The sequence below is a fragment of the Leopardus geoffroyi genome, chromosome D4 (assembly GCF_018350155.1).
Source record: "Leopardus geoffroyi isolate Oge1 chromosome D4, O.geoffroyi_Oge1_pat1.0, whole genome shotgun sequence".
NCBI classification, from domain to species: Eukaryota; Metazoa; Chordata; class Mammalia; order Carnivora; family Felidae; genus Leopardus; species Leopardus geoffroyi.
The window spans coordinates 72651527-72678435 of record NC_059342.1 but is presented as its reverse complement, the minus strand read 5'-3'; the positions used below and the strand labels follow the sequence as shown (position 1 = coordinate 72678435).

Genomic DNA, 26909 nt, shown 5'->3' with positions numbered 1-26909 from the left:
ACATGTTCTTGTCTGCTAATTCTACCTTCTGGGTCTTTTTAAAATTAATTATTAATTGACCCACACCTTCTGCTAATTATAGACTCAAAGTGGAAGTCTGAATCAGTTTTCAAACTTGAAAACAATAGAACCTATTTTCCAAATAAACTCTTACTGAGGATCCCAGTGTAAAATATATGAGATAAACTGCTGTTTTTGAGGCAGGCTTGGGATGCTCAGTATTCCATACACATGGCTGTTTTTATAAGAGCACAGTTTTGAAAACAAATGATATAAAATTTTCAAATAATTACGCATACGTTGTTCTCAAAGATAATGATGTTTTAGAAACTGAATGTTGGGCAGTTTAAATATTACCTGATACCTAAAAATCTATATGGCCTAAAAATGCTGGTAAAAAGTATAAAAAAGGAGTTGCATATAAGCATAAAAGTGGAAGTTGTTCTGGGGCACCTGGGTGAGTCAGTGGGTTAAGTGTCTGACTCCAGGTTTTAGCTTAGGTCATGATCTCATGGTTCATGGGTTCCAGATCCCCATCAGGCTCTGTGCTTCTGGTGTGGAGCCTGCTTGGGATTCTCTCTCTCCTTCTCCCTCTTGCTGTCTCTCTCAAAATAAATAATAAACTTTAAAAAAAAAAAAAGTGGAAGTTCATCTATTAAGCATATACAAAGTTAAAAGCCAATCTTCAGAAAGATTCTTCCTTTAATGTTATTTGTCATAGCATAATGTCTCACATTAGAGAGATGATATAATAAACTAAAAATTAAAATAATAAAAGCAAAACACAAGAAATGTTAATTTAAAATTGCAAGTGAATATAATATGTAAAAAAGTGGTGATTTTTTTTCATTTTGTGGCACAGACTATCACCATTCTTTTTTTTTTTTTTTTTCAACGTTTATTTATTTTTGGGACAGAGAGAGACAGAGCATGAACGGGGGAGGGGCAGAGAGAGAGGGAGACACAGAATCGGAAACAGGCTCCAGGCTCTGAGCCATCAGCCCAGAGCCTGACGCGGGGCTCGAACTCACGGACCGCGAGATCGTGACCTGGCTGAAGTCGGACGCTTAACCGACTGCGCCACCCAGGCGCCCCTCTATTTTTTTTTTTTTTTTTGAGAGCAACATTAGAATCATCCCTTCATAGACTTCCAGCTATGGTGGTTGGGAGGAGGGTTTGGCAAAATAGGTGAAAGGTATTAAGGTATTAAGAAGTACAGACTCCCAGTTATAAATGTCATGTAGATAAAAAGTACAGCATAGGGAATATAGTCAATAATATTGTACTAGTGTTGTATGGTGGCAGATGGTGACTGCATTTGTGGTAAGTATTGAGCAATATATAGAATTTTCAAATCACAATGGTGTACACCTGAAAATAATATAACATTGTACGTCAACTATAATTCAATAACAACAACAAGAACAATAAAAATAGGAGACGTTTCCAGGAGTTTGACAGAAGTGGGGTTCAGAATTGTGTTAGAGACATTTTCAGATTTTCATCAAGTGTTTAAGTACCACTGTTTACAGTCCTCTGTGTGACTCCAGACAAACCATTTAACCCATCTCAGACTTGGTTTTCTCATCTGAAAAAAATGTAATAGTACATGCCTCGTAAATTGTTGTGAGAATTAAAGAGAGTTGTATAGTGAATGCATAGAATGATACCTGCAATTAGTGCTCCGTAAATGTTCTATTATAAGTAAATATTGTCTTCTTGCTAAAAAAAAAATAAAAGCTTGTCTGCCTGCCCCTGCTTGGGTTCTTACGTCCTATTTTAGGCTGCCCCACCATTGAATTACCTTCTTACCCCGGTCAGGCCTTCATGGACCTCCTCTTCACCCTGCTTGGACTGTCTTCACTACATTGGTTCACACCATGTGGACCCTTTCATAACTCTCCTTGGGCTCTAACAGTCCTGCCAGGCTATTCTCTTCTGGATGCATTTCTTACCCTTTTCATATTCCTCAGGTTTGATGTCTAGCACTGAACCACCCCCACACTAGATACCTTTCTTAGCTTGTTTGGGCTCAAGTTGCCCTTGCCAGGCAGCCTACTATGTAGATGCTGTCCTCATCGCTCAGGCTCTGATGCTTATGCCAGGATGCCTTCCTATAGGGATGCATTCCTAACCCCCTCTGAACCACCATAGCTCCATATTTGCGTCTATCATATGCCACCCAAAGGTTTTAGAACTCAGTGGTTCAGGTAGGGAAAAAGAAGAGGGACTTGAGTGGTTTTTAAGTCATCTTTAATGTTACTTTCACTTTTTTTTTTCTGTTATTTAAAAATTAGGAAATAAAAATCATCTCCACATTTTCCTCTTTTTTTTTTTTTTTTTTTGCCATGTGTTTTTTTTCATTTCTTCAAGTAACTTTAAGTACCTTTCTTAAATATTGTGTCATTGTGGTAAGAAAGCAAGTCTTTTGAATCTTAACTGATTACAAATTTAGGATATGTGCATCTAGAGAAAGTAGATATGTATTTTTTTCCTTATTTTGGATTGTTTTATAGAGAGCCCAAGCTGCACTGCAGGCTGTCAGCGCTGTCCAGTCAGGAAGCCTGGCCCTTCCTGGAGCTCCTACCAATGAAGGCACAGTCATACCTGGGCAGAGCCCTGTGCTCCGAATAATTATTGAAAACCTCTTTTACCCTGTTACTCTGGAAGTTCTTCATCAGGTAAAGTGGAACAACACTCTTAAGAGGCAAATGTGACCTCTGTAGCTTTTGATGTTTATATCTTAACTTTCTTTTTTTTTTTTTTTTTTTATTTATTTTGGCTGGTATATATGTTTAAATAATAATAACCTTAGGCATCCTGTTTTATGTAGGAAATAGTATCTATTAGAGATAATTTTTTAATGTTTATTTTGAGAGAGAGAGAGAACACAGGTGGGGGGGACAGAGAGAGAGGGAGACACAGAATCTGAAGCAGGCTCCTGGCTCTAAGCTGTCTGCATAGAGCCCGATGCAGTGCCCGGACTCGTGAGCTGCGATATCATGACCTGAGCGAAGTCGGACGCTCAATCAACTGAGCCACCTAGGCGCCCAGAGATAACTTTTCTATAGCTTCATTTTTCTAACTTAAATACTTGATATAAAAGGGTATGTAAGAAGTTCTTTTTTAAAAATACATAAGCATGAAAATGAACAAAGCATAGAATCCTATTAAAAACACACTGATAGTGGTTATTCCATTAACTCTTTCTTACATTTGAGTATTTTCATTTTAAAAACTCTGAAAGGAAAGTATGTGGTAACTCTTCATGTATAAAATGGAAGTATCATGTTAAATACTGACTGATGGTCAACATAATTTTCATAGACTACCCATTAATATGTCCAAACTTGTGATAAAAGGCACCCCACCACATCATGGCCTACTATGAGAGTGTCGAATTTAAGAACTGGAAGGTAACTAAGTTACATAATTTTGTAGTGAATAAAACTGAGAGATAATTAAATATTGTAGAGAGTAACTGAAGAGACAGTTAGAACTTAAGCCTCCTAATATGAAGTCCAATGTTGTGTTTTGTATGCTTGTTATACATATATATGTGTGTGTGTATATATGTATATGTATATATACGTATATGTGTATATATATATATACGTATGTGTGTGTATGTATTTCCAAAAGAGGGCAAGAAAGAAGAGGACAGAAGATCCAAGGCGGGCTCTGTGCTGACAGCAGAGAGCACAATGTGAGGTTTGAACTCATAAACTGCAAGATCATGACCTGAGTCAAAGCCGGCTGCTTAACCAACTGAGCCACCCAGGCACCCCTGCTTGTTACAGTTTTAACTAATACTCCGTATATACATATCCTCAAAATGTAACGTACAATTACTTGGTAATCTGTATGTATAAACATTTGACATCTAGCCCAAAAACTTCAATTAGTTTTTGTCCTCTTTTGCTGCATATTGATTCCATTCCCTCATACTTGTCAAGCCATACACTGTAATGTTAAAACACTAAAATGGGTACCTGGGTGGCTCAGTCGATTAAGCATCCAACTTCAGCTCAGGTCATGATCTCCTAGCTTGTGGGTTCAAGCCCTGCATCCACCTCTGTGCTAACAGTTCAGAGCCTGGAGCCTGCTTCGGATTCTCTCTCTCTCTCTCTCTCTCTCTCTCTCTCCCACTCTCCCACTCTCCCTCTCTCCCTCTCTCCCTCTCTCCCTCTCCCCGCCCCAATCCCTCGCTCAGGCGTGCATACTCTTTCTCTCAAAAATAAATAAATATTTAAAAAATTTTAAACACTAAAACATATACTTATTTTCATATTTATATCTCAGTATGTACTGCATAGCGTGATGCCAAGTCAGTCCAGAATCATTTAACTGTTTTCCAAACCTTTGGCTTTGCACTACTAAGTGAAGAGTCATAGGGATGTATATGTGCATGTGTGTTTAGGAATTGAAGTACTTTCCGGGGCGCCTGGGTGGCTCAGTCAGTTAAGCGTCCAACTTTGGCTCAGGTCATGATCTCACGGTTCGTGACTTCAAGCCCTGCGTCGGGCTCTGTGCTGACATCTCAGAGCCTGGAGCCTGTTTCAGATTCTGTGTCTCCCTCTTTGACCCTCCCACGTTCATGCTCTGTCTCTCTCTGTCTCAAAAATAAATAAACGTTAAAAAAAATTAAAAAAAAAAAATTGAAGTACTTTCCATCCTATTCTCACATTTTATAAATTAGGAAACTGGGGTCCTTAAAGTCACGTTACTTTCCCACAGTCATTGTACTAATTGGCAATAAAGTTCAGATACATTTCCCAACACAGTTCCTGTGCCATGCATATAAATATCAAAATATACCATTTATTAGGCCTACTCCCTATAGTAGTTTTATGCATACCATTTTCTAAATATACGCATTTGTGAAGCATGTCTAGGAAAGGCCTTAACAGTACTATCCATAGCCACCCTTCTTCCTTACAAAGGTTTCAGCAGTTGCTTAGGTGATTGGCTTCTTAGTTCTGGTGACTTTTCTTGTCCTATGTTTATCCCAGAGTGTCAGTGAGCACTGTGATCCATCAGCAGTATTTGTTTGCTTTTGTAACGGTAACATCGAAGCTACTACTAACTTACTAACGCTGTTTTACAGAGGATGTTCTTGCACCTGTGGCTCAACAGTGCCATCATTCAACCTTGAGTTTAGCTAGAGTCTTGTGGTTCTGCCCTGTCATTCCATTTATTTTTTCCCTGAGAGCAGTAACAAACCTTGTTTCTCTCCCAAAAGATCATGGGGTCCTTCAGAGTGAAGAGGAGTAATTCTGAGAGTCCTTAATAGTAAGCAGGACTCTCAGCCTTTCAGTTATCACACTTCCTTGTTTAATCCTCTTTTCCCTTGCTGTTGGAATGAAATCAAAGCCCTTACCAAGGCCCTTAAGGTCCCACATGCAGACCTCTCCCCTTCTCTTTAACCTCATTTCCTAACACCCTTCTGCTTATTTAGCCAGTGGCTTTTCTGGCCCTTTGCCCCCAGTTTACTCATGTCTTAGTCCGTTTCTATCTCCTATTTCTTTCCAAAACACTTCACTGAGACGGTCACTTAGTTGAACCTACATCATTCAGTCTACAGCTCAAATTTGCCTCCTCAGTCTTTCTCTTATTGCATTAACTGAGCCCTCTCCCCTAGCACTCTGTGTCATTAGCCAACTAAAGTGTAGTATAACATGATTAAGGATACAGGGTCTGGAGCTGGTTTGAATCCTGGCTCTTCCACTTACTACCTGTATAACCCTGGGCAACTAACTTACCTCTCTGTATCTTTTTCTTATTTATATAATAGGGCTGGACATGGTGTCTATCTTTTATATATCTTTATATCTTTACTGTGAAGGTATCTTTATATCTTTATTGTGAAGATTACATGAGTTAATGCATTTAAGGCACCTAGAAATATTAAGGTATACATTAGAAAGATACATATTAAGTGATCAAGAAATGTTAGCTGTAATTATTAGACACTAGTAAATTGCACTGTAAGAAACTGATGCTTGCTCTGGTCTTGTGGGTAAGATATAACTTCCTAAGTAATAGCCTAAAAATGTGATGAATATTGTGGTGGGATAATACATGGAAGTATGGAGTTGGTTGCACCTGTTGTAATTAATTAGCATATTATTTTATATTTTTTGCTGAAGAGTTGGCATTAGCTAAGCTCTTCTCTGACATCTCTTGAAGTTAGTGTTTTTTCTTTAGCTCATGGTAAGGGGAGTGAGTGAGTGAGATGAGAGTGGTGCTATTTCAGGTGAGGAAAGTTAACGGAGGTTTTCAATATGATGATATTTGAGCAGAGGCTTAAAGTATGTGGTAGAATAACACAGAAAGAACAGCAAGTGTAAAGTGTCTAAGTGCAAGGGTGCTTAATATGTTGAAATATCAGAAATAAGGCTATGTAATTGCAATTGTAAAAAGTGGGAAAACTATAAATGATAGAATCAGAGAAGGGGTTAGGATCCAGATGATGGGAAGCCATTAGAGGATTTTGAGTAGAGGAGTAAGATGATAGATTTATGTTTTAATGGAATCACTCTTGTTGCTGTGTTAAGAATAAATTGTAGGCATAAGTGGAGGATCTTAGCATAGTCCAGGTAAGAGATGGTGGTGACCCATGTGAGGATGTGGTCTCGGGAAGTGGTGATTATGGATATATTTGGAAGGATTTGCTGATGGGTTGAGTAATCGTGGATTATGAAGGAAAAGTGGAGTAATCAAGAATGCCTTCCAGATTTTGGGTGTCAGCCTCTGGTAAAATAGAGCAATTTTATACTAAGATAGTAAAGACTAAAGGAAAAAGAAGATTTGGGGCAGGGGTAGAGGTAGTGTTTTGGACAAGATTATTTTGGGATACCTATTAGGCATGCAAGTGGTTGATGTTGAATAGACAATTGGGAAATAAGTTTGGAATGAGTGTAGGAATTCAGGGCTGGAGATTATCATCAGCATATGGGTGGTAATTAAAGCCATTGGATTGGATTGCATAATCTAGAGAGTGTTTGTAAGTTAGGAAGTTATTTCTCTACAATTCCATAATGTAAATTCAACCTTGCATACTAAAAAATTTCTTTGTGTACTGAAATAGTACAAAACAATGTTCTCATGTAGTCCATTACTTCCAAATACTGTTATTTATGGGAGTTTTTTATGAATGTCCAATAGATGAATGTCTTCAAGATAAAGAACTGATCTTTTTGAATTGCAGAGTAAAGATAAATAACTTTAAAAAGCAATTATTAAAAGAGTCAGTACTAGTAATATACAATTCTGGTTCTTAAATCTTAACTGTTTCGTTGGGGACAAAAATTACTGTAAACAAATTATGGCCGATACACTAGGTTTTTGGGGTTTTTTTTTTTTTAGTGTGTATTTATTTTTGGATGTTTGACTGAGCCACCCAGGCGCCCCAGTACACTTTTTACAAGTGAATACTAGTGAACTTTTTTAGTTTCTGATAAGTGCTCCATGTATAAACATCACCATGAAGATTAATTTTACCTGAATTTGATCTTTGGTATTCTCTTCATCCCCCCCCTTTTAATGTTTGTTTGTTTGTTTGTTTCGAGAGAGTGAGTGCGCACATGTGCACACAAGCAGGGGAGGAGTAGAGAGAGAGGAAGAAAGAATCCCAAGCAGGCTCCATGCTGTCAGTGCAGAGCCTGACATAGGGCTTGACCTCATGAACCGTGAGATCATGACCTGAGCTGAAATCAAGAGTCAGGTGCTTAATCCACTGAGCCACCCAGGCACCTCTCTCTTCATCCCATTTTAAAGTCTTAAAAGATTAAATGCACAGGAGACATCAAGAGTTGGGTCTGTGTGTTTGTGTTTATGACAGAAAAATAAATATATTAGAGAATTAGAATCAAAGAGTCAAATTATTACTGTAATCAATAATAATAAATCCATATAAAACTTTCCTGAATGTTAATCTTATGAAACCAAATCTGTTTAAAATTGTTGGTGAATTATTACTGTTGGTATTACTGTTGGTAATTATGAAAAGTTGTTAAAAATCACACTCGAGGGGTGCCTGGTTGGCTCAGATGGTTAAGCGTCTGACTTCGGCTCAGGTCATGATCTTGTGGTTTGTTCGTGGGCTCAAGCCCTGCATCAGGCTCTGTGCTGACAGTGCAGAGACTGCTTAGGATTCTCTCTCTCTCTACTCGCAGCCCCCCCGCCCCCGCCCCATTCATCTCCCACTCGTGCTTTCTCTCTCTCTCTCAAAATAAATTTTTAAAAAAATCACACTTGAGGCATTAGCCTAGATTCCCTGGTATTGCTCACTTACTTTGTTCAAAAGTATCAGATTGACGTTTAAAGCTACTCTGTCAGTACATACAATCCAGGGGACCCTAGGTAACTGTCCATGGTTAGCCAGTTCCACCCATTTATATTCTGTTAACACATTCAGTTAAGAATCACACAGCCAAACACAGCAGTGAGTGAGGATGTGCATCATGTTGGTGTTCATGTTAAATGAGAGAATGTAAACATTAATAAAATCTGAAAGTTAAGTAGAAATTTTCTAGGTTCTAAGCATAATTTAGTGTAAAATTCCAGATTTGAGAGCAAATTGTATGTTCTTACTACCTCATTAATGAGATATTTTACATGAAGAATGTTTATTATTTTCAAAAAACTGCATGTTGCCGTAATTCCAGTCAGGTCTAAGTATAATTCTTTATCAGTTAATAATAAGCATTTACCATGTACTTGTTTATATGCCAAGAATTTTACTCAATGATATAGAAATGATTAAGACAAGGTGTGTGTGTGTGTGTGTGTGTGTGTGTGTGTGTACATACACACCTTCAAGGAGCTTTCAGTCTAATTAAAGGAGACATATGTAAACAAATGTATAGCACAGTATAAGTAAAACAAAAATATATATGAGACCAAGAAGGGAGTAATAAGAAAGAGAATGAACTCTGTTGATACTTGGGAGAGGCTGAGAATTTTCTGGTGGCATTACTTTCCTGAGCTGAGTTTTGGAAAAGATAAATGAAACTTTACTAGGTATTAAGCATAGAGTTCTAAGAAAAAGGGAATAGCCATGTGTATAGGCATAGATGTCTGAAATCCCTTGGTACATTTAGAGAACTAGACACAACTGCACATTGTTGGTATAAATAGTGTGATATAGAGTATCAGGAAATGTGTTTAGAGAAGTAAACCAGAGCAAAATTATATATGATATAATCTTACTTGTAGTTTAGAATACTACCTGTGGCTGCAGTAAAAAGTCTATACTACTCCTTTACCCAACACTCAGATTATGCACTTATATAGATTGGGGTGTGTTTGTGATCACAGTATCACCAAGGATGGAAATAAGAAAATACAAGACCTTTTCCCAGGAATGCTTGTATCTTAAAGAAAGATACAACATAAAATCTATATTCTTTGACAGTCAGCTGAGAAGATAAGCGTGGTATTCTTTTATAAATTTTAAGAATATTATCTAGAACACACAGGGTGTACTGAGGAAATGCCTGTGACAGGACCAGAATTTTCATTAAAAGAACAAAAAGAAATTCCTAATGTTTTCAGAACAGTTAAATGAGAGATTAAGATCAGTTGTTTGTTTTTTGTTTGTTTTGAGAGAGCGAGGGCACTAGTGAGCAAGGAGCAGAGAGAGACAGAGGGAGGGAGAATCCCATGAGGGGCAGAAAGAGAGAAGCAGGGCTTGCCCAGGGCTCTTGTTTTACCTGAGAAGCTGATCTCACCAGAGGGGCATGAGATCACTCTAGGCGGGGCTTAAGCTCAACGGAAGCAGGGAACGAGATCACACAAAGTGGGGCTCAAGCTCACCAAATCAGGGCTGAAACTCATGGAATGTGAGATCCTGACCTAAGCCAAAGTTGATGCTTAATGACTGAGCCACCCAGGCGCCCAAGATCCCAAAGTTCTAAACTCTGAAATATGACCATAACTAAATTAACTGCGTTTTTTTTTTTTTTTTAAGGAATTTCAACAAAGAATCCTCAGACTAATTTTAAGTAATAACATTTTTTGATGAGCCCTTCTAAGACAAATTGGTTCTGCAAATCTTGTTCAATGGTGTTATCTCCTATAAGAAGTGTTTGACTCTAAGCTGATTATCTGTTAGCATTTTGCCAAAAATGAGTATTTGGACTTTAGGACAGTTTATTTTATTTGGGGGTTGTAAGGTATACATAAATTTTACCATTTTAACTGTTTTTTAAGTGTACAGATCAGTGACATTAAATACACTCTCCTTGTTTTGCAATTATCACCACTCACCTTATATCTCCAAAAAGTTTTTTGTCTTCCTAAATTGAAACTCCCACACCCATTAAACAATACCTCCCCATTCCCCTTTTCTCTCAGCCCTTGGCAGCCACCATTCTACTTGCTGTCTATGAATTTGACTTCTTTACATTATATAAGTGGAACCATGGATAATTTGTTCTTTTGTGACTGGCTTACTTCACTAAGTGTCTTTAGGGTTCGTCCATGTGGTAGCATGTATCAGAATATCCTTTCTTTTAAAGGCTGAATAATATTCCTTTGTATGTATTTAACACATTTTTGTTTATCCATTCATCTGTGGATGGACATTTAGGTTGCTTCCATCTTTTGCACATAATGCTGCTACCAACATGGATGTACAAATAAATACCTCTTTAAGTCCCTGCTTTTGGTTCTTTTGGGCTTATACTAAGAAGTTGAACTGTTGAATCATGGTAATTTTTGTTTTTACTTTTCTTAAAGAACCACCATCCTATTTTCCATAGCAGCTACATCATTTTACATTCCTACCAACAGTGCACAAGGGTTCTGTTTTCTCCACATGCTCCCCAACCCTTGGTATTTTCTGGGTTTGTTTTTTGTTTTTGATAAAAGCTGTCCTAATGAGTGCGAAATCTCATTGAGTTTTTATTTGCATTTCCCTAATGATTAGTGGTGCTGAGCATCTTTTCATGTGTTTATTGGCTATTTGATTATTTTCTTAAGTCCTTTGCTGATTTTTGTTGTTGAATTATAGGAGTTCTTCATATATTTTGGATAGTAACCCCTTACCGGATATGATTTGCAAATATGATCTCCTGTTTTGTGGGTTGCTGTTTCACTCTGTTGATAGTGTCTTTTGATGCACATAAGTCTTAAATTTTGATGTAGTAGAAGTTGCCTATTCTTTTGCTGCTGTGCTTTAGGGTATTTATTATTGATCATTCTTTCTAAAGGTAATTAAAAGGGAGGAAGGACTATTTGGCTATTAAGGACATTCATATATAGTATTTGATAATAGTGATAATAGCAAATTCTTACCAGCATAGGGAATAATTATCTTTTTATTCTTAAAAGTGGACGGACAAGCTTCTGGCTGATTAAGATCCACATTTAAGATGGGATGGGATATAAGAGGAAAACAAAGTGCATTGTAGTAACCGTGGCTATTGGTGATGGAGTAGAGCAAGTATATTGTAAGAACTTGCTAGGGTAACCAGGTATCTGTCAGGAAATCTCCACACTGTGTTTATTCCTATTCTCCAAAGACACTTCAGAGAGGCCTTCTTTGACCAGTCTTGCACCTTCCCAAGTTACATTCCAGTTCACTCTTATCCCTTTTCCTTTTATTTTTATTCATAACACTTTTTTATGATGAGACATTGTTTTTCATTTATCGTCTGTCTTTCCTTAGGGCATAGACTTTTGTTGTTATTCACTGCTGATTTCCAAGGCCTAGAACAGTGCTCTTTGAATATTGAATGAAGTAACAGAGTGGCCTGTAGAGGAACATTTTATAGTTTGTCTGCCTATAAAAATCTTAAGAAGTTGATGCTGATTCTCAAGGTGAAATAGTTGATCCATATGACTCTTCCACTTCCATTCATATGCTTTGTAACACCATTATCTCTTACCAGTAATTAATTCCTACTGTAGTCTCATGTTTTTCATATTGTGCCATTTATCACATACTATAAAATAGGTTAAATATTTGAGTGCCTGTTGTGCATCAGGCACTGTTTTAGGCCATGCGTGGATGTTGAAACATTAACATCTTAGGCTTGATTTAAGTCATTTTTGTACCAACAATTTTAATAGAGGAAATAGAGGAAATTATTTTCATTAGGGCTGCCTAGGTGGCTCGGTCGGTTAAGCGTCTGTTGATTTCGGCTCAGGTCAAAATTTCATGGTTCGTGAGTTTGAGCCCTGCCATCAGGCTCTGCGCTGATAGCACAGAGCCTGCTTGGGATTCTCTCCCTCCTTCCCTCTCTCTCTCTCTCTGTCTCTGTCTCTCTCTCTCTCTCTGTTCCTCCCCCACTTGTTCTCACTCTCTCTCTCTCAAAATAAATAAACTTAAAAAAATAATAGACAAAAATGGAATTTATGAATTGAGTTATATTTATAAAAGTACATTAGCCTAATTTTTACCTTAGATTTAACCTGTGAACTTTTTCCAGATATTTTCTAAATTTGGCACAGTCTTGAAGATTATCACCTTTACAAAGAATAATCAGTTTCAAGCCTTGCTTCAGTATGCTGACCCAGTGAATGCACATTATGCCAAAATGGTAATTACGATCTTTTTTCATTTTTCATTTGTTAATTAGTCTTCAGTGATACCAAAGAATGCCATCATGTCTTCTCCCTTGCTGCAATTTACCATGTGTTTTTAATTGTAGTAAAACATACGTAATGTAAAATTTACTGCTTTTAAATGCACTGTTCCATATGCTTTTTAAAATGATAAGCTAAAGATTACTTTCTTCATATGAAATGGTTTCAAATCATTTATCACTTCTCAGATCTTGGGACTCATTTCTGTCATATTTTTAAAGTCTAGAAGTGGAGCACAATATTCCTGATAAAATCTGAATAATAAAGTAGAATTATCTTTTTTCTTGTATCTTCATTTTGATTCAGTCGCCCAAAGATTGTAATTTTGTAACTGTATTCACTGCTGAATTTTGTTGAGCTCTGATTTTGTGAATATACAACATTTTAGGAAGCTTGCTGCTGTTGGTTTATATTGTCTTTTTTTTTTAGTACATGAGTGCTTGACTTTTGACAAGTAGAAAATTTCATATTCAGTTTGATTATATTTTACTCATCTCCTATTGAGATCTATTCTTAACCCTCATTCTATCTTTTATCAGTATCTGAATTATTTCTAATTTCTTTTCAAAGATTGGGACTAAGGTTTTTAGTAGTTTTCTGTACCACACAGTCTGCCATATTAGGAATATGGACTTTATATTTGCTGTACCTTTTACCTGCACATATTACTTTGTACCTTTATGATGATGTACTCATCTATAACTGTTTATAAGTCAGTGTTTTTTGTATATTTGCATTTTTCATGTTTTGGGGTTTCTGGTATCTATTTTTATAAATTTGAGCATTTGTGAAAGTCAAGTGGCTACATATATTCCTTTGATAAGTTTTCACTATTGTGAAGGGGGTAAGAATTACTGATCTTTGGTCTTATGTCAGAACTAATTGCAAAATTTCCCTCATTTATTATTCAAAGTATTATAAAATAGATTTACAAGAGAAAAAAAGAGATAGATAATATTTCATATGTTGTGGTTTCATCTTAAACTGTGTAAAGTATGCTAAAAAATGCGATGAAATATAAAATCAAATCATTTTTAAACATTTGTTGTGGACAAAATAATCATAATGGTAGCTAGTACGATGCTCAATAATGTGTAAGTTTGCCACGCTTTTACATTTCTCTCCTTTCATTTGATCTTACCATAGACAAGAAAGGGATTATTATGACATCGTGAAAAACTGAGAGATTTTCTTTTTCTCTCTTACATTCACACAGTTAGTGACCTAGGTAAAAGTAAACACAAGTCTTTGGCTTTTAGTCCTTTACTCTCTGCTTTACACCTAATTGCCACTCTGTGTCAAAGTAGAGGCTACTTGATTTATCAGTGTTGTTGTCTTGCAAAACCTCAGTCCCTTTCTTACATGCTTTAGGCTCTGGATGGCCAGAATATCTATAATGCATGCTGCACTCTGCGTATTGACTTCTCCAAGCTCACCAGCCTTAATGTGAAATATAATAATGACAAAAGCAGAGACTTCACTCGTTTAGACCTTCCTACTGGTGATGGCCAGCCATCCCTTGAACCCCCTATGGCTGCTGCTTTTGGTGAGTAGTTCCATTTTGGGTCGCAAAGCAAGCTTTCTGAAGTTACAAGTTTTATACATTAATCTGTGTATATCAGCCTTTTTCTTCTTGGATTCTCTCAGGATTTCTAAAGGAAAGAAAAATCTTGGAACAAAATGTGTCCTTTAATTAAATCTTAATATTAGTAGATTCTGTTAGTTGGCAAAACAAATGAATATCTGAAATTGAGTTAAAAATTTATGTTCTAACATTAATCTTATTCTTTATAAGCCAAACAACCATTTGCTTTAAATTAATGCTCATAAGTATTAACATTGCTTTAAATGTGTTGACTTATAGCCATGGAATATTGGTATCTGTGTTCTTGAGAGAAATACTTTTCTCCTTTTGAAGTAGTGGTATTTTATTTATTTTTAAATATTTATTTATTTTTGGAAGAGAGAGATAGGGAGTGACCAGGGAGGGGCAGAGAGAGGAGGCAGAATGCCAAGCAGGCTCCATGCTGTCACTACAGAGCCCGATGTGGGGCTTGAACCCATGAACCATGAGATCATTACCTGAGCTGAAACCAAGAGTTGGACACTTACCTGACTGAGCCACCAGGTGCCCCTGAAGTAGTGTTATTTTAAAAAAGGGCCTAAATTAGTGGTATGTTCTTCCTCTGTTCAAAGAAGGGGATTTATTTTATTTTGTTTTTTTTATAAATCAGAACTCCCATCTGTAACTTAAGTTTGTGTGAAGTTGTATTTTTGCATTATAATTATTAAAATGACAACCTTGTGAATTATCTCTGCAAATGTTGGTTTGAAGGGCTTTTTTCTTTTATTTAAAATTAGTTACCAATAGGGGCGCCTGGGTGGCTCAGTTGGTTCAGCGTTCGACTTCGGTTCAGGTCATGATCTCGTGGTCCGTGAGTTCGAGCCCCGCGTCAGGCTCTGTGCCAACAGCTCAGAGCCTGGAGCCTGTTTCAGATTCTGTGTCTCCTCCTCTCTCTGACCCTCCCCTGTTCATGCTCTGTCTCTCACTGTCTCAAAAATAAACATTAAAAAAAATTTTTTTTAAATAAAATTAGCTACCAATATATTTGTACTTTTAAAACAAATCTTTATGTAAAGGAAGAAGCAATGGATGGCCCAGTTGGGTATATCATTAGGTTGATATATGCTACTTTTGGATTTTGCAGCCCTTGAAGGTGTGGTTTATTATCTAGATAAAGTATTAAATTTTATTACCTTTTGTGATTAGTTTTCATTTCCCAGATGACACCATAAAATATTGCTCATTGAGACCTTAAGTGATATTTAGTCCCTATTTATTTTATAGGTGAGAAAAATGAATCCTTAGCCACATGTCCAATTTTCTGGAAAATAGTTTGTAACTTTATTTTCAAGTAAAAGCTTTCTGTTATTTATAACTGAGAAAGACAAATGAATTGTTCAGTTCATGTTCCTGAATTGTTAAAGTTTCTGTCTTGGTCTAACCAAATTTTTGTGTTTTATACTTGTTACCAGCCTCTACTTACATGTCCAGTTTGGCAGAGCCAGAGGTCTTTGTAATCACAATTTCAGGAATACATGATAGAAATTGAGGCTGTCGTTCAAGTTTACCAAAACTTTGCTATCAAATGCAGAACTGTACTTATTCCAATAATTGAATATATATTTTTGATGTAATTAATTATACATTATGGGAGGAGGACATTTTTCAATTATGATCAAGAAATTTGGTTTCTGAGTATAAAAGAACAGAGTAGTAACAGCCTTTTTCATCGTTTTAATAAATCCTTAGTCATTGCAAAGTAATGTCTACATCTTAAGAGAGCTGATTCATCAACAGAGAACAATACTTTTTTGCATATTATGTGAAAGTTTACTCTGCCTCTTGCTAATATTTAACATGATTCACTATTCCCTTCTCTTTTCTCTTGGCTTGTGCAATACCACTCTCCTGACTTTTTCCTCACTATCTCTTCTTTCTTTTTTTAAAGGTTCTTTACTGCTCCTAGGGTTAAGTCATAAGCACTCTGTCCCTGTTTTTAGTGATAATACACTATACCTTTAGAAAATCTTCTAAAATATGCAAATATATATTTTAACACCCATGTAGTTATCATCCAGGTTAAGAAATAATATATTTATATATCCTGAAGAAGCAGTGTTTGTAGCACTCTCATTGATTATGTATGTTCCTTCCCTTCCTGTCCCAGGGTGATCAGTCTCAAATTTGATGATATTCATTCTTTTGCTTTTCTGCTTTTTCCTTGTGTATGTTTTTCTTATCACTCATTATGCAGCTCTAAGTGTTAATTTAAACATTTTTTCTCCTTTATTTAGAATTTTATGTAAATGGCATCATGCTCTTCATTTTCTTTTGTTGACTTGTGATTCATCCATATTTATATATATATATATGGCTGTTGCTTATTCATTCTCAGTACCATCAAGTGTATAGATATCTATTGAATGAATATACCACAGTTTGTTTATCCATTCTATTGTTGATAGTCATTAGGATTGTTTTAGTTTGAGGTCATTATGGACAATGCTGCAGTGAGATATTCCTGATTACCCATGAGGTTAAACATATTTTTATTTGTTTATTGCCCATTCTCCCTTATGAATTTTCTGTTTTAACTTTTTTTTACCTATTTTTGTGTTGTCTTGTTTCTTTCTTTTCTTTTTATTTTTCTTTCTTTTTTTTTTTTTTTTTGGTGGAAATTCTTTTTATATATATCCCACACAATAGTCCTTTGTTGGCTATAGCTATATGTGTTTCAAATAGTTTCTTCCATTTTTGGCTTATTGGTTTATTCTTGTTATGGTATTTTTATTTAGTCAAATTTATTTGCCATTTCTTTTATATTTATGTTTTTTGTGTCTTGTTTAAGAAATCCTTTGTTCCTCTGACATCATAAATATATATACCTACATTTTAAAGTTTATAGTATTTTAGTGCCACCTGGGTGACTTAATTGGTTGAGCATTCAACTCTTGGTTTCGGCCCAGGTCATGATCTCAGTTTTGTGAGGTCGAGCTCCGCGTCGGGCTCCATGCTGACAATGCAGAGCCTGCTTGGGATTCTCTGTGTCTCCCTCTCTCTTTGCCTCTTCCCCACCTTTACTGTCTCTCTCTCAAAATAAATAAACTTTATAGTATTTTAATAATTTTGTTTTGAAATAGTTTAAGTTGCAAGATTAGTACAAAGAAATTCCCTTATATCCAGAAGCATCCAAGACTCCTCAATTAACATCATGCCACATTTACTTCATCGTCTCTCTGATTATATGTAAGAGGTGGATAGTTGTTTTTTCTTTTTCCCCTCAATTATTAGAGAGTTAGTTGCAGGCATGGTGCCTCTTTACTTCTTAATACTCAGTGTGTATTTTCTTTTTTTATTTTATTTATTTAATTATTTTTTTAACATTTATTTTTGAGACAGAGACAGAGCATGAACGGGGGAGGGTCAGAGAGAGAGGGAGACAGAATCTGAAGCAGGCTCCAGGCTCTGAGCTGTCAGCACAGAGCCTGACGTGGGGCTCGAATTCACGGACCCGTGAGATCATGACCTGAGCTGAAGTCGGACGCTTAACCAACTGAGCCACCCAGGCGCCCCTCAGTGTGTATTTTCTAAGAATAAGGACATTCTTACCTAAACACAGGTCACTTATCAAAATTGGGAAATAAACATTTATATAATACTATGATCTAATCCATAGACCTTTTAGAAATTTGCCTGTTGCAAAAGTAATGTTCTTTGTAAGAGAATTTTTTCTGGTAACGACCCAAACCAGTATTAGACTAATTTATTTGGAGTCTCTTTAGAGTCCTTTAATTTGGAACATTTCCTCACTCTTTGTCTTTCATGATATTTGAATTGGTGAAGATTTCAGGTTGGGTATTTCATAGAATGTCTCTCAATATGAGTGTCTGGTTTTTTTTGGCTAAAACAGTGTTGTGTCTTTCTCAGTTGGTTACATCAGGAGACATAGGATGCCAGTTTATCTAATTCATGACGATACTAACTTTGATCACTTACTAACGTGATTTCTGCAAAGTTTCTTCCCAGTAAATTACTATTTTTCTCTGTAATTTGTAGGGTGATACATTGAGACTATATAAATATCCTGTTCCCTATCGCTTTTCACTCTTGAATTGTATCATCCATTGCCAAATATTGTTGTTACTGTGATGGTTACCTTATTGGAGATTTGTTAATCTCCTCATTCCTTTAATGCTTATTAGCTGTAATTTTATTATAAAGGACTTTTTCTTACCACCACTCCATTTATTTATTCATTCATTTTGAATAAATTTGACATCTAACATTGTGTGAATTTAAGGTGTGTAACATGTTACTTTGATACATTTATATGTAATAATGTCTGTCTAAATTCATTATACTGTGCATTAGGTCTCTATGCTTATTTATTACTCATTTAATTTTTCTTGTCAATGTGGTCTTACAGATTTTTTTATAATTTTTAATTTAATTTTCTTCTAATTTACATCCAAATTAGTTAGCATATAGTGCAACAATAATATCAGATTCATTAGTGCCCCTTACCTATTTAGCCCACACCCCCTCCAGTAACCCTGTTTGTTCTCCATATTTATGAGTCTCTTCTGTTTTGTCCCCCTCCCTATTTTTATATTTTTTGTTTCCCTTATGTTCATCTGTTTTGTCTCTTAACGTCCTCATATGAGTGAAGTCATATGACATTTGTCTTTCTCTAATTTCACTTAGCCTGATACCCTCCAGTCCCATCCACATAGTTGCAAATGGCAAGATTTCATTCTTTTTGATTGCCAAGTAATACACCATTGTATGTATGTATGTATGTATATATATATATACCACACCTTCTTTATCCATTCATCCAGCGATGGACATTTGGGCTCTTTCCATACTTTGGCTGTTGTTGATAGTGCTGCTATAAACATGGGGATGCATGTGTCCCTTCGAAACAGCACACCTGTACCATTGGATAAATGTCTAGTAGTGTAATTGCTGGGTCGTAGGGTAGTTCTATTTTTAGTTTTTTGAGGAACCTCCATACTGTTTTCCAGAATGGCTGCACCAGCTTGCATTCCCATGGTCTTATAGATTCTTCTTATTGTGTGGGTTTTATGCTGTGATTTTTCATTTTATGTTCAACCTGTCCCAGGTTTGGCCAGTGGGAGCCCTTTCACAGTGGCTTCTATGGCCCTCGACATATCCCCATCTTCGTTTGAACATTTCCTAACTTTCTGGTTGAAGATATTTCAGCTCTTCTTTACCTTCCCTCCCTTAGTGCTGCAATCGGCTACTTCTCCATTGAGGCCCGGTTCCTTTTAGTTAGAAATGGTTTTTTGAAATCAATACTCAGGCATTAGATGTGCTCATTGTTGATAGGAACATCATTGCTTCTAGGCACTTTAAATGAACATTATTGGGATTCATATGTATGTGTAGGTCATAAATGTATTTCTCTGTGCTTCATAAATATATGTCTCTGTGTGGTTAAAAACCACAAATTTTAACTAATACCTCCAATTCCAATCCCCGCACCCTTTTCATACTGTTAGCTCCCTGCTTCAAGAATGAGATATTTAGTTTCTATTAGCTTCAATGTGTTTACTTATTTGCTCAATTCTTGTAATACACAGAGCGTGGTTTCAGAGTTGTTAACACATAGCGTTAACTTCAGCTGAATATTTGCTTAAGTTGTTTTGTGGGTATTATTCCTGGGTCTTTTTATTATTCTCTCCTTTAATCATCACCACAAGTCTCAATACCTGACAGAATAAATCTTTTTACCTTATTTTTCAAGAGTGTCTTTGCACTTCTTCATCATTTTACCTATGAATTTTAGGGTCAACATGTCACATCCTCAAGGAAAAAGCTGTTAGAGTTCATTTGGATTACGTTGACTTTATAAATCATGTAGAAGATAATTGACATCTTTACAATACAGTCTTAACCGTCTTTGAACATTATACATCTCTTCATTTTTTTGAATGTTCCTTAATGTCTTTCCAAAGAGTTTGGTGACTTTAGGTGACTCCACAAATATGTGCATGCTTTGTTATATTTATTCCTCAGGACCATACTTTTTAAATGTTTATTTTTGAGAGAAAGAGTGGAAGCGGCGGAGGGGAAGATAAAGAGGGAAACACAGAATCCAAAGCAGGCTCCAAGCTCTGATCTATCAGCAAAGAGCCTGACGCGGAGCTTGAACCCATGGACCTGAGATCATGACCTGAGCCAAAGCTGGATGCTTAACCAACTGAACCACCCAGGCGCCCCAGGATCATACTTTTTAGATTCTAATTCTAGACCTACTATTTATGATCTGTGTGACTTGGGGCAAATTGTTTAACTTCTCTGCACTTTTGTTTATTCATATGTGAAATGAGCATGGGGCGCCTGGGTGATTAAGTTGGTTTAGTGTCCAACTCTTGATTTCCTTTAAGGTCATGATCTCCTGGTTCATGAGTTCGGGCCCCACGTCAGGCTCTGTGCCGATAACATGGAACCTGCTTGGGATTCTCTGTCCCTCTCTTTCTGCTCCCTCCCTGCTTGCATGTGCACTCTCTCGTGTGCTCTCTCTCTAAAATAAATACTTTTTTTAAAAGCTATCTAAAATAGTCAAAGTATTTACAATAATTTCTTAATGAAAGACTTAATGTAAAGCTGCAGAAATCAAGACAGTTTGGTAGTGTATATAGGATATATAGATTTACATTAATAGAGCAGAATACAAAGTCTAGAAATAGTCTCATTTATATGTAATACATCTGTTGATTTTTCAACAGTGTAAAATTCCATAGGGAAAGAAAATCTTTTCAAAAAGTTTTTAGACACATAATTCATACTGAAAAAATTAAAAAATTTTTCTGTATCTTGTACCATACTGACAAACTGACTTTCTTGAAATAGATCTTTAGACCTATACTGTAAGGTTTAAACCAATGCAGAAGAAGTTATATACAAACCTAATGGTAACCATATACCAAAACCCACTAATAAAACATTCAAAGAATAGAGAGGAAGAAATCCCAAGTATATCACTAAAGAAAATCAGCAAAACATGAAAAGAAAAAGGATCAGAGAAAATCAGAAACAGCCACAAAATAAGTAATAAGATGGCAATAAACACGTATCTATCAATAATTACTTTGAATGTAAATGGACTAAATGCTCCAATCAAAACAGAGATTGACAGAATTGTTTAAAAAATAAGACCCATCTAGGGTCGCCTGGGTGGCTCAGTTGGTTGGGCGTCCGACTTCACCTCAGGTCATGATCTCGTGGTTCATGGGTTCGAGCCCTGTTTTGGGCTGTGTGCTGACAGCTCAGAGCCTGGAGCCTGCTTCAGATTCTGTGTCTCCCTCTCTCTCTCTGCCCCTCCCCCACTCACACTCTGTCTCTCTCTCTCTCAAAAATAAACATTTAAAAAACATTTTTTTAGGGGCGCCTGGGTGGCGCAGTCGGTTAAGCGTCCGACTTCAGCCAGGTCACGATCTCGCGGTCCATGAGTTCGAGCCCCGCGTCAGGCTCTGGGCTGATGGCTCAGAGCCTGGAGCCTGTTTCCGATTCTGTGTCTCCCTCTCTCTCTGCCCCTCCCCCGTTCATGCTCTGTCTCTCTCTGTCCCAAAAATAAATAAACGTTGAAAAAAAAATTTAAAAAAAAAAAATCTTTTTTAAACAAGACCCATCTAAATGCTGCCTACAGGAGACTCATTTTAGACCTAAAGACACACTCAGTTTGAAAGTGAAGGGATGGAGAAACATCTGTCAGGCAAACAGATCTCAAAAGAAAGAGAGTAACAGTACTTACATTGGACAAAAACAGACTTAAAAACAAAGACTGTAGGGGCGCCTGGGTGGCGCAGTCGGTTGAGCGTCCGACTTCAACCAGGTCACGATCTCGCGGTCCGTGAGTTCGAGCCCCGCATCGGGCTCTGGGCTGATGGCTCGGAGCCTGGAGCCTGTTTCCGATTCTGTGTCTCCCTCTCTCTCTGCCCCTCCCCCGTTCATGCTCTGTCTCTCTCTGTCCCAAAAATAAATAAACGTTGAAAAAAAAAAATTAAAAAAAAAAAAAAAACAAAAAAAAAACAAAGACTGTAAAGAACAAATAAGGATGTTATGTAATTAAAAAGGGGACAATCCAACAAGAAGATACAAAAATTATAAATATTTATGCACCCAGCATAGGAGCACCCAGATACACTATAAAACAGTTATTAACAAACATAAAGGAATTAATTGATAGTAATATGCTAATAGTAAGGGACTTTAACACCCCACTTACCCCAACAGACCGTTCATGTAAACAGAAAATCAACAAGGAAACTGTGGCTTTGAAGGACATACCAGAACAGATGGATTTAACAGATACATTCAGAATATTCCATCCTGAAACAGCAGAATACATATTATTTGCAAGTGCTCATGGAGCATTCTCCAGAATAGACCACATATTAGACCACAAAACAAACCAGCAAATTCAAAAGATCAAAATGATCCCATGCATCTTTTCAACCACAAGAAAAAATCTGGAAAGACCATAAACACATTGAGGCTAAATAACATGCTAATAAACCATGACTGAGTCAACCAGGAAATAAAAGAAGAAATTAAAAAGTACATAGAAACAAATGATAATGAAAGCACAACAGTCCAAAACCTCTGGGATGCAGTAAAAGTGGTTCTAAGAGGGAAGTTCATAGTAATACTGGCCTGTCTCAGGAAGCAAGAAAAATCTCACATAAACAACCTAACCTTATACCTAAAGGAGGTAGAAAAAGAGCAACAAACAAAACCGAAAACCAGCAGAAGGACGAAAATAATAAAGATTAGAGCAGACATAAATGATATAGAAACTAAAAACAAAAAAACAATAGAACAGATCAATGAAACCAGGAGCTGGTTCTTTGGAAAATAATCAGTAAAATTGATTATCCTTTAGTCAGACTTGCCAAGAAAAAGAAAAAGAAAGGACACTAAATCACAAATGAGAGGAGAAAAAATCAACACCACAGAAATACAAACAATTGTAAGAGAATATTATGAAAAACTATATGCCAGCAAACCGGGCAACCTAGAAGAGATGGTTAAATTCCTAGAAACCTATAAACTATCAAAACTGAGACAGAAAGAAATAGGAAATTTGAACAGTCAGTAACCAGTCTAGGTATTGAATCAGTAATCAAAAAACTCCCAACAAACAAAAGCCCAGGACCAGATGGTTTCACAGACAGTTTCTACCAAACACTTAAAGAAAAACTCATAGCTTTTGTTCTCAAACTATTCCAAAAAATAGAAGAGGAAGGAAAACTTCCATATTCATTCCCTGAGGCCAACATTATCCTGATACCAAAACCAGATAAAGACCCACTAAAGAGAACTATAGGCCAATATCCCTGATGAACATGGATGCAAAAGTTCTCAATGAGATACTAGCAAACTGCTTTAAACAATACATTTTTTTTTTTTTAATCACAATCAAGTGGGATATTCCTGGGATGCAAAGGTGGTTCAATAATCGTATTTCAATCAACATCATACATCACATCAGTAAGAGAAAGGATAACCATATTATCATTTCAGTAAATAACAGAAAAATCATTTGACAAAGCACAACATCCATTCTTGATGAAAGTGCCCAACAAAGTAGGTTTAGAGGGCCTAATGTAAATAAGGCCATGTGTGAAAAACCCACAGCTAACATCATCCTTTATGGGGAAACACTGAAAGCCTTTCCCCTAAGGTCAGGAACATGACGAGGATGTCTACTGTCAACACTTTTATTCAACATAGTACTGGACGTCCTACCCACAGCAATCAGACAACAAAAAGAAAAGGCATCCAGTTTGGGAAAGAAGAAGTAAAACTTTTAATATTTGCAGATGGCATAATACTATATATAGAAAACCCTAAGACTCACCAACAAACTGCTAGAACTGATAAATTCAGTAAAGTTGTAGGATATAAAATGAAAGAACAGAAATCTGTTGTATTTCTGTATACCAATAATGAAGCAGCAGATAGAGAAATTAAGAAAACAATCCCATTTACAATTGTACCAAAAATAATTTAAGATATCTTATGTAGGATACCTAGGAATAAACTTAACTAAAGAGGTAAAAGACCTGTACTCTGAAAACTGTAAAACACTGATGAAGAAATGGAAGACAACACAAAGAAATGGAAAGACATTCCATGTTCGTGTATTGAAAGAACAAATATTTTTAAATGATTGTAGTACCCAAAAGCAGTCTATACATTTAATGCAATCTCTATCAAAAACCAAGAGCAGGTTTCACAGAACTAGAACAAACAACCCTAAAATTTGTATGGAACCACAAAAGACCCCAAACAGCCAAAGCAGTCTTGAAAAAGAAAAGCAAAGCAGGGGACATCATAATTCTGGACTTCATAGGTCAATAGACCAGAAGAGAAAACCCACAAATAAACCCACGATTGTGTGGTCCATTAATTTTCAACAAAGCAGAAACATATCCAATGGGAAAAAGAGTCTCTTCAACATACAGTGTTGGGAAAACTGGACAGCAACATGCAAAAGAATGTGTGTACACATGGAATATTATTCAGCCATAAAAAATGAAATTTTGCCATTTCCAATGACATGGATGGAGGTAGGGAGTATAATTCTAAGTGAAATAAGTCAGAAAGACAACTACCACATGATTTCACTCATGTAGAATCTAATATAAAACAAAGGAAAAAATAAGAGAAAGACATCAATAAACAGACTTTAATTTGTGTTTGTTTGTTTGTTTGGTTTGGTTGTTTGGTTTTGGTTTTTTTGTTTTTGTTTTTTTGGTAATCTGTTTACCCAACATGAGACTTGAACTCATCACCCCAAGCTCAATAGTTGCATGCACTTCTGACTGAGCCAGCCAGGCACCTGAACTCTTTTTTCTTTCTTTTTTTTTTTTTTAAGTTTCTTTATTTAGAGAGAGCACATGGGAGGGGCAGAGAGAATCCCAAGCAGGCTCCGCACTGTCAGCACAGAGCCCGATGCGGGGCTTGAACTCACAAACAGTGAGACTGTGACCTGTGCCAAAATCAAGAGTCAGTCACTTAGCCACCCGAGCACCCCACCCCCAACTCTTACTTACAGAGAACAAACGAATGGTTACCAGAGTGGGGGAGGGGGTTTAAATAGGTTATGGTGATTAAGGAGAGCACTTGTAGTCACGAGCACTGGGTGATGTAGGGAATATAGAAATGTTGAATCACTGTAATATACACACGAAACTAATATTACACTGTATGTTAACAGTGCTTGAAAGATAACATCAAGAAAATCAAAGGCAGGGGCACGTGGGTAGCTCAGTTGGGTAAGTGTCCCACTCTTGAGTTCAAGCCTTGCATTGGGCTCCGTGCTGACAGAGCCTGCTTGGGATTCTATCTCTCCCCCTTCTCTGCCCCTCCCATGCTTATACACACTCTCTCTCTCTCTCTCTCTCTCTCTCTCTCTCTCTCAAAAATAAACTTTAGGGTGGCTCAGTCATTTGAGTGTCCAACTTTGGCTCAGGTCATGATCTTGCAGTTAGGGAGTTTGAGCCCCACATCAGGCTCACTGCTGTCAGCCTGTCAGTGCAGAGCCTGCTTCAGATCCTCTGTCCCCCTTTCTCTGCCCCTCCCCTGCTTGTGCTCTCCAAAAATAAATATTAAAAAAAAAGTAATAGAATAAAGAAGTAAATTTTTTAAAAAAAGGAAATCAAAGGCAGGCTACAGACTTGAAGGAAAACCTTTGCAGCACATATATCAGACATAGTAGTTATATCAAGTTATGTGAAGACCTCTTATAACTCAATAGGAAGAAAGCAAACCAAGAAAAAATGTGCAAAAGATATGAAGATAGTGTACAAAAAATGGCATATGAATGTCGACAAGCACCTGAAATGATGCTTATCCCCAGTCATCAGGGAAGTGGAAATTAAAATCACTATAAGATAGCGGTACATGCCCATTAGAATGGCTAAATTTTATAAGGTTTACTGTATCAAGGATGTGGACCATCTTTCACTGGTGTACTATGTTGGTGGCAATGTAAAATTTAGGTAAGACCACTTTAGCAAAGACTTGGACAATTTCCTTAAAAGTTAAATGTGTGCCTACATTATGACCCACTCATTCTACCTGATCACTTATCCAAGAGGAATCAAAGTTCATATCCACACAGATACCTGTGTAGAAATGTCCTTAGCAATTTATTTGTAATGACCAAAATCTAGAAATATTTTATTACAGGTGAGTATTTTAAAGTATAGTTTGTCCATATGATGAAATGCTATTTAAATACACAGGAATATATCAATAAGGAGAACCAGATTATTTTGATTGAAAGAAGCCAGACAAAACTTTATTCTGAATTAAAGAAACCAGATTTTTTAAAGAACACCTATTGTATGATTCTGTTTATGTGTAAGTCTGAAAAATGCACACTAGTCTATAGTGACAGAAAGCAGATCAGTGGTTACCTAGGGACAGGGTTTGGAGGGAGAGGGATTACAAAGGGGCACAAGGAAATTTTTGAAATGAAGAAATATTTGTTATCTTGATTGTGATGATAGTTTCACATGTTTTAACTATATGTCAAAACTTTACATAATCCCTTTTAAAAAAGAAAAGTGAGTCCTATCAATTTCAGTCTAATGCTGACTGAAAGCTCTCCAAAACTTTTTCTTTCAGAGGAAATGCTCATATCCTTACGTTGGATTATAAGGCCCTATACCATGCACTCCAATTTTACTTTTTAAATATCTTTGTCAGTACC

General features: G+C 36.5%; 1 protein-coding gene across 10 annotated transcripts in view; it reads left to right on the top strand.

The window, feature by feature from the left end:
• The window catches only part of PTBP3 (polypyrimidine tract binding protein 3), a 120383-nt gene that overhangs the window by 70041 nt on the left and 23433 nt on the right, over positions 1-26909 (top strand). For 9 of the 10 annotated variants that reach the window (XM_045469680.1, XM_045469679.1, XM_045469682.1 and 6 more), the window contains 3 exons: positions 2517-2681; positions 12438-12548; positions 13966-14140. In XM_045469680.1, the coding sequence (XP_045325636.1) occupies positions 2517-2681; positions 12438-12548; positions 13966-14140 (451 nt within the window). The remainder of the gene's footprint in view (positions 1-2516; positions 2682-12437; positions 12549-13965; positions 14141-26909) is intronic. The other variant, XM_045469681.1, reaches the window with a different exon arrangement.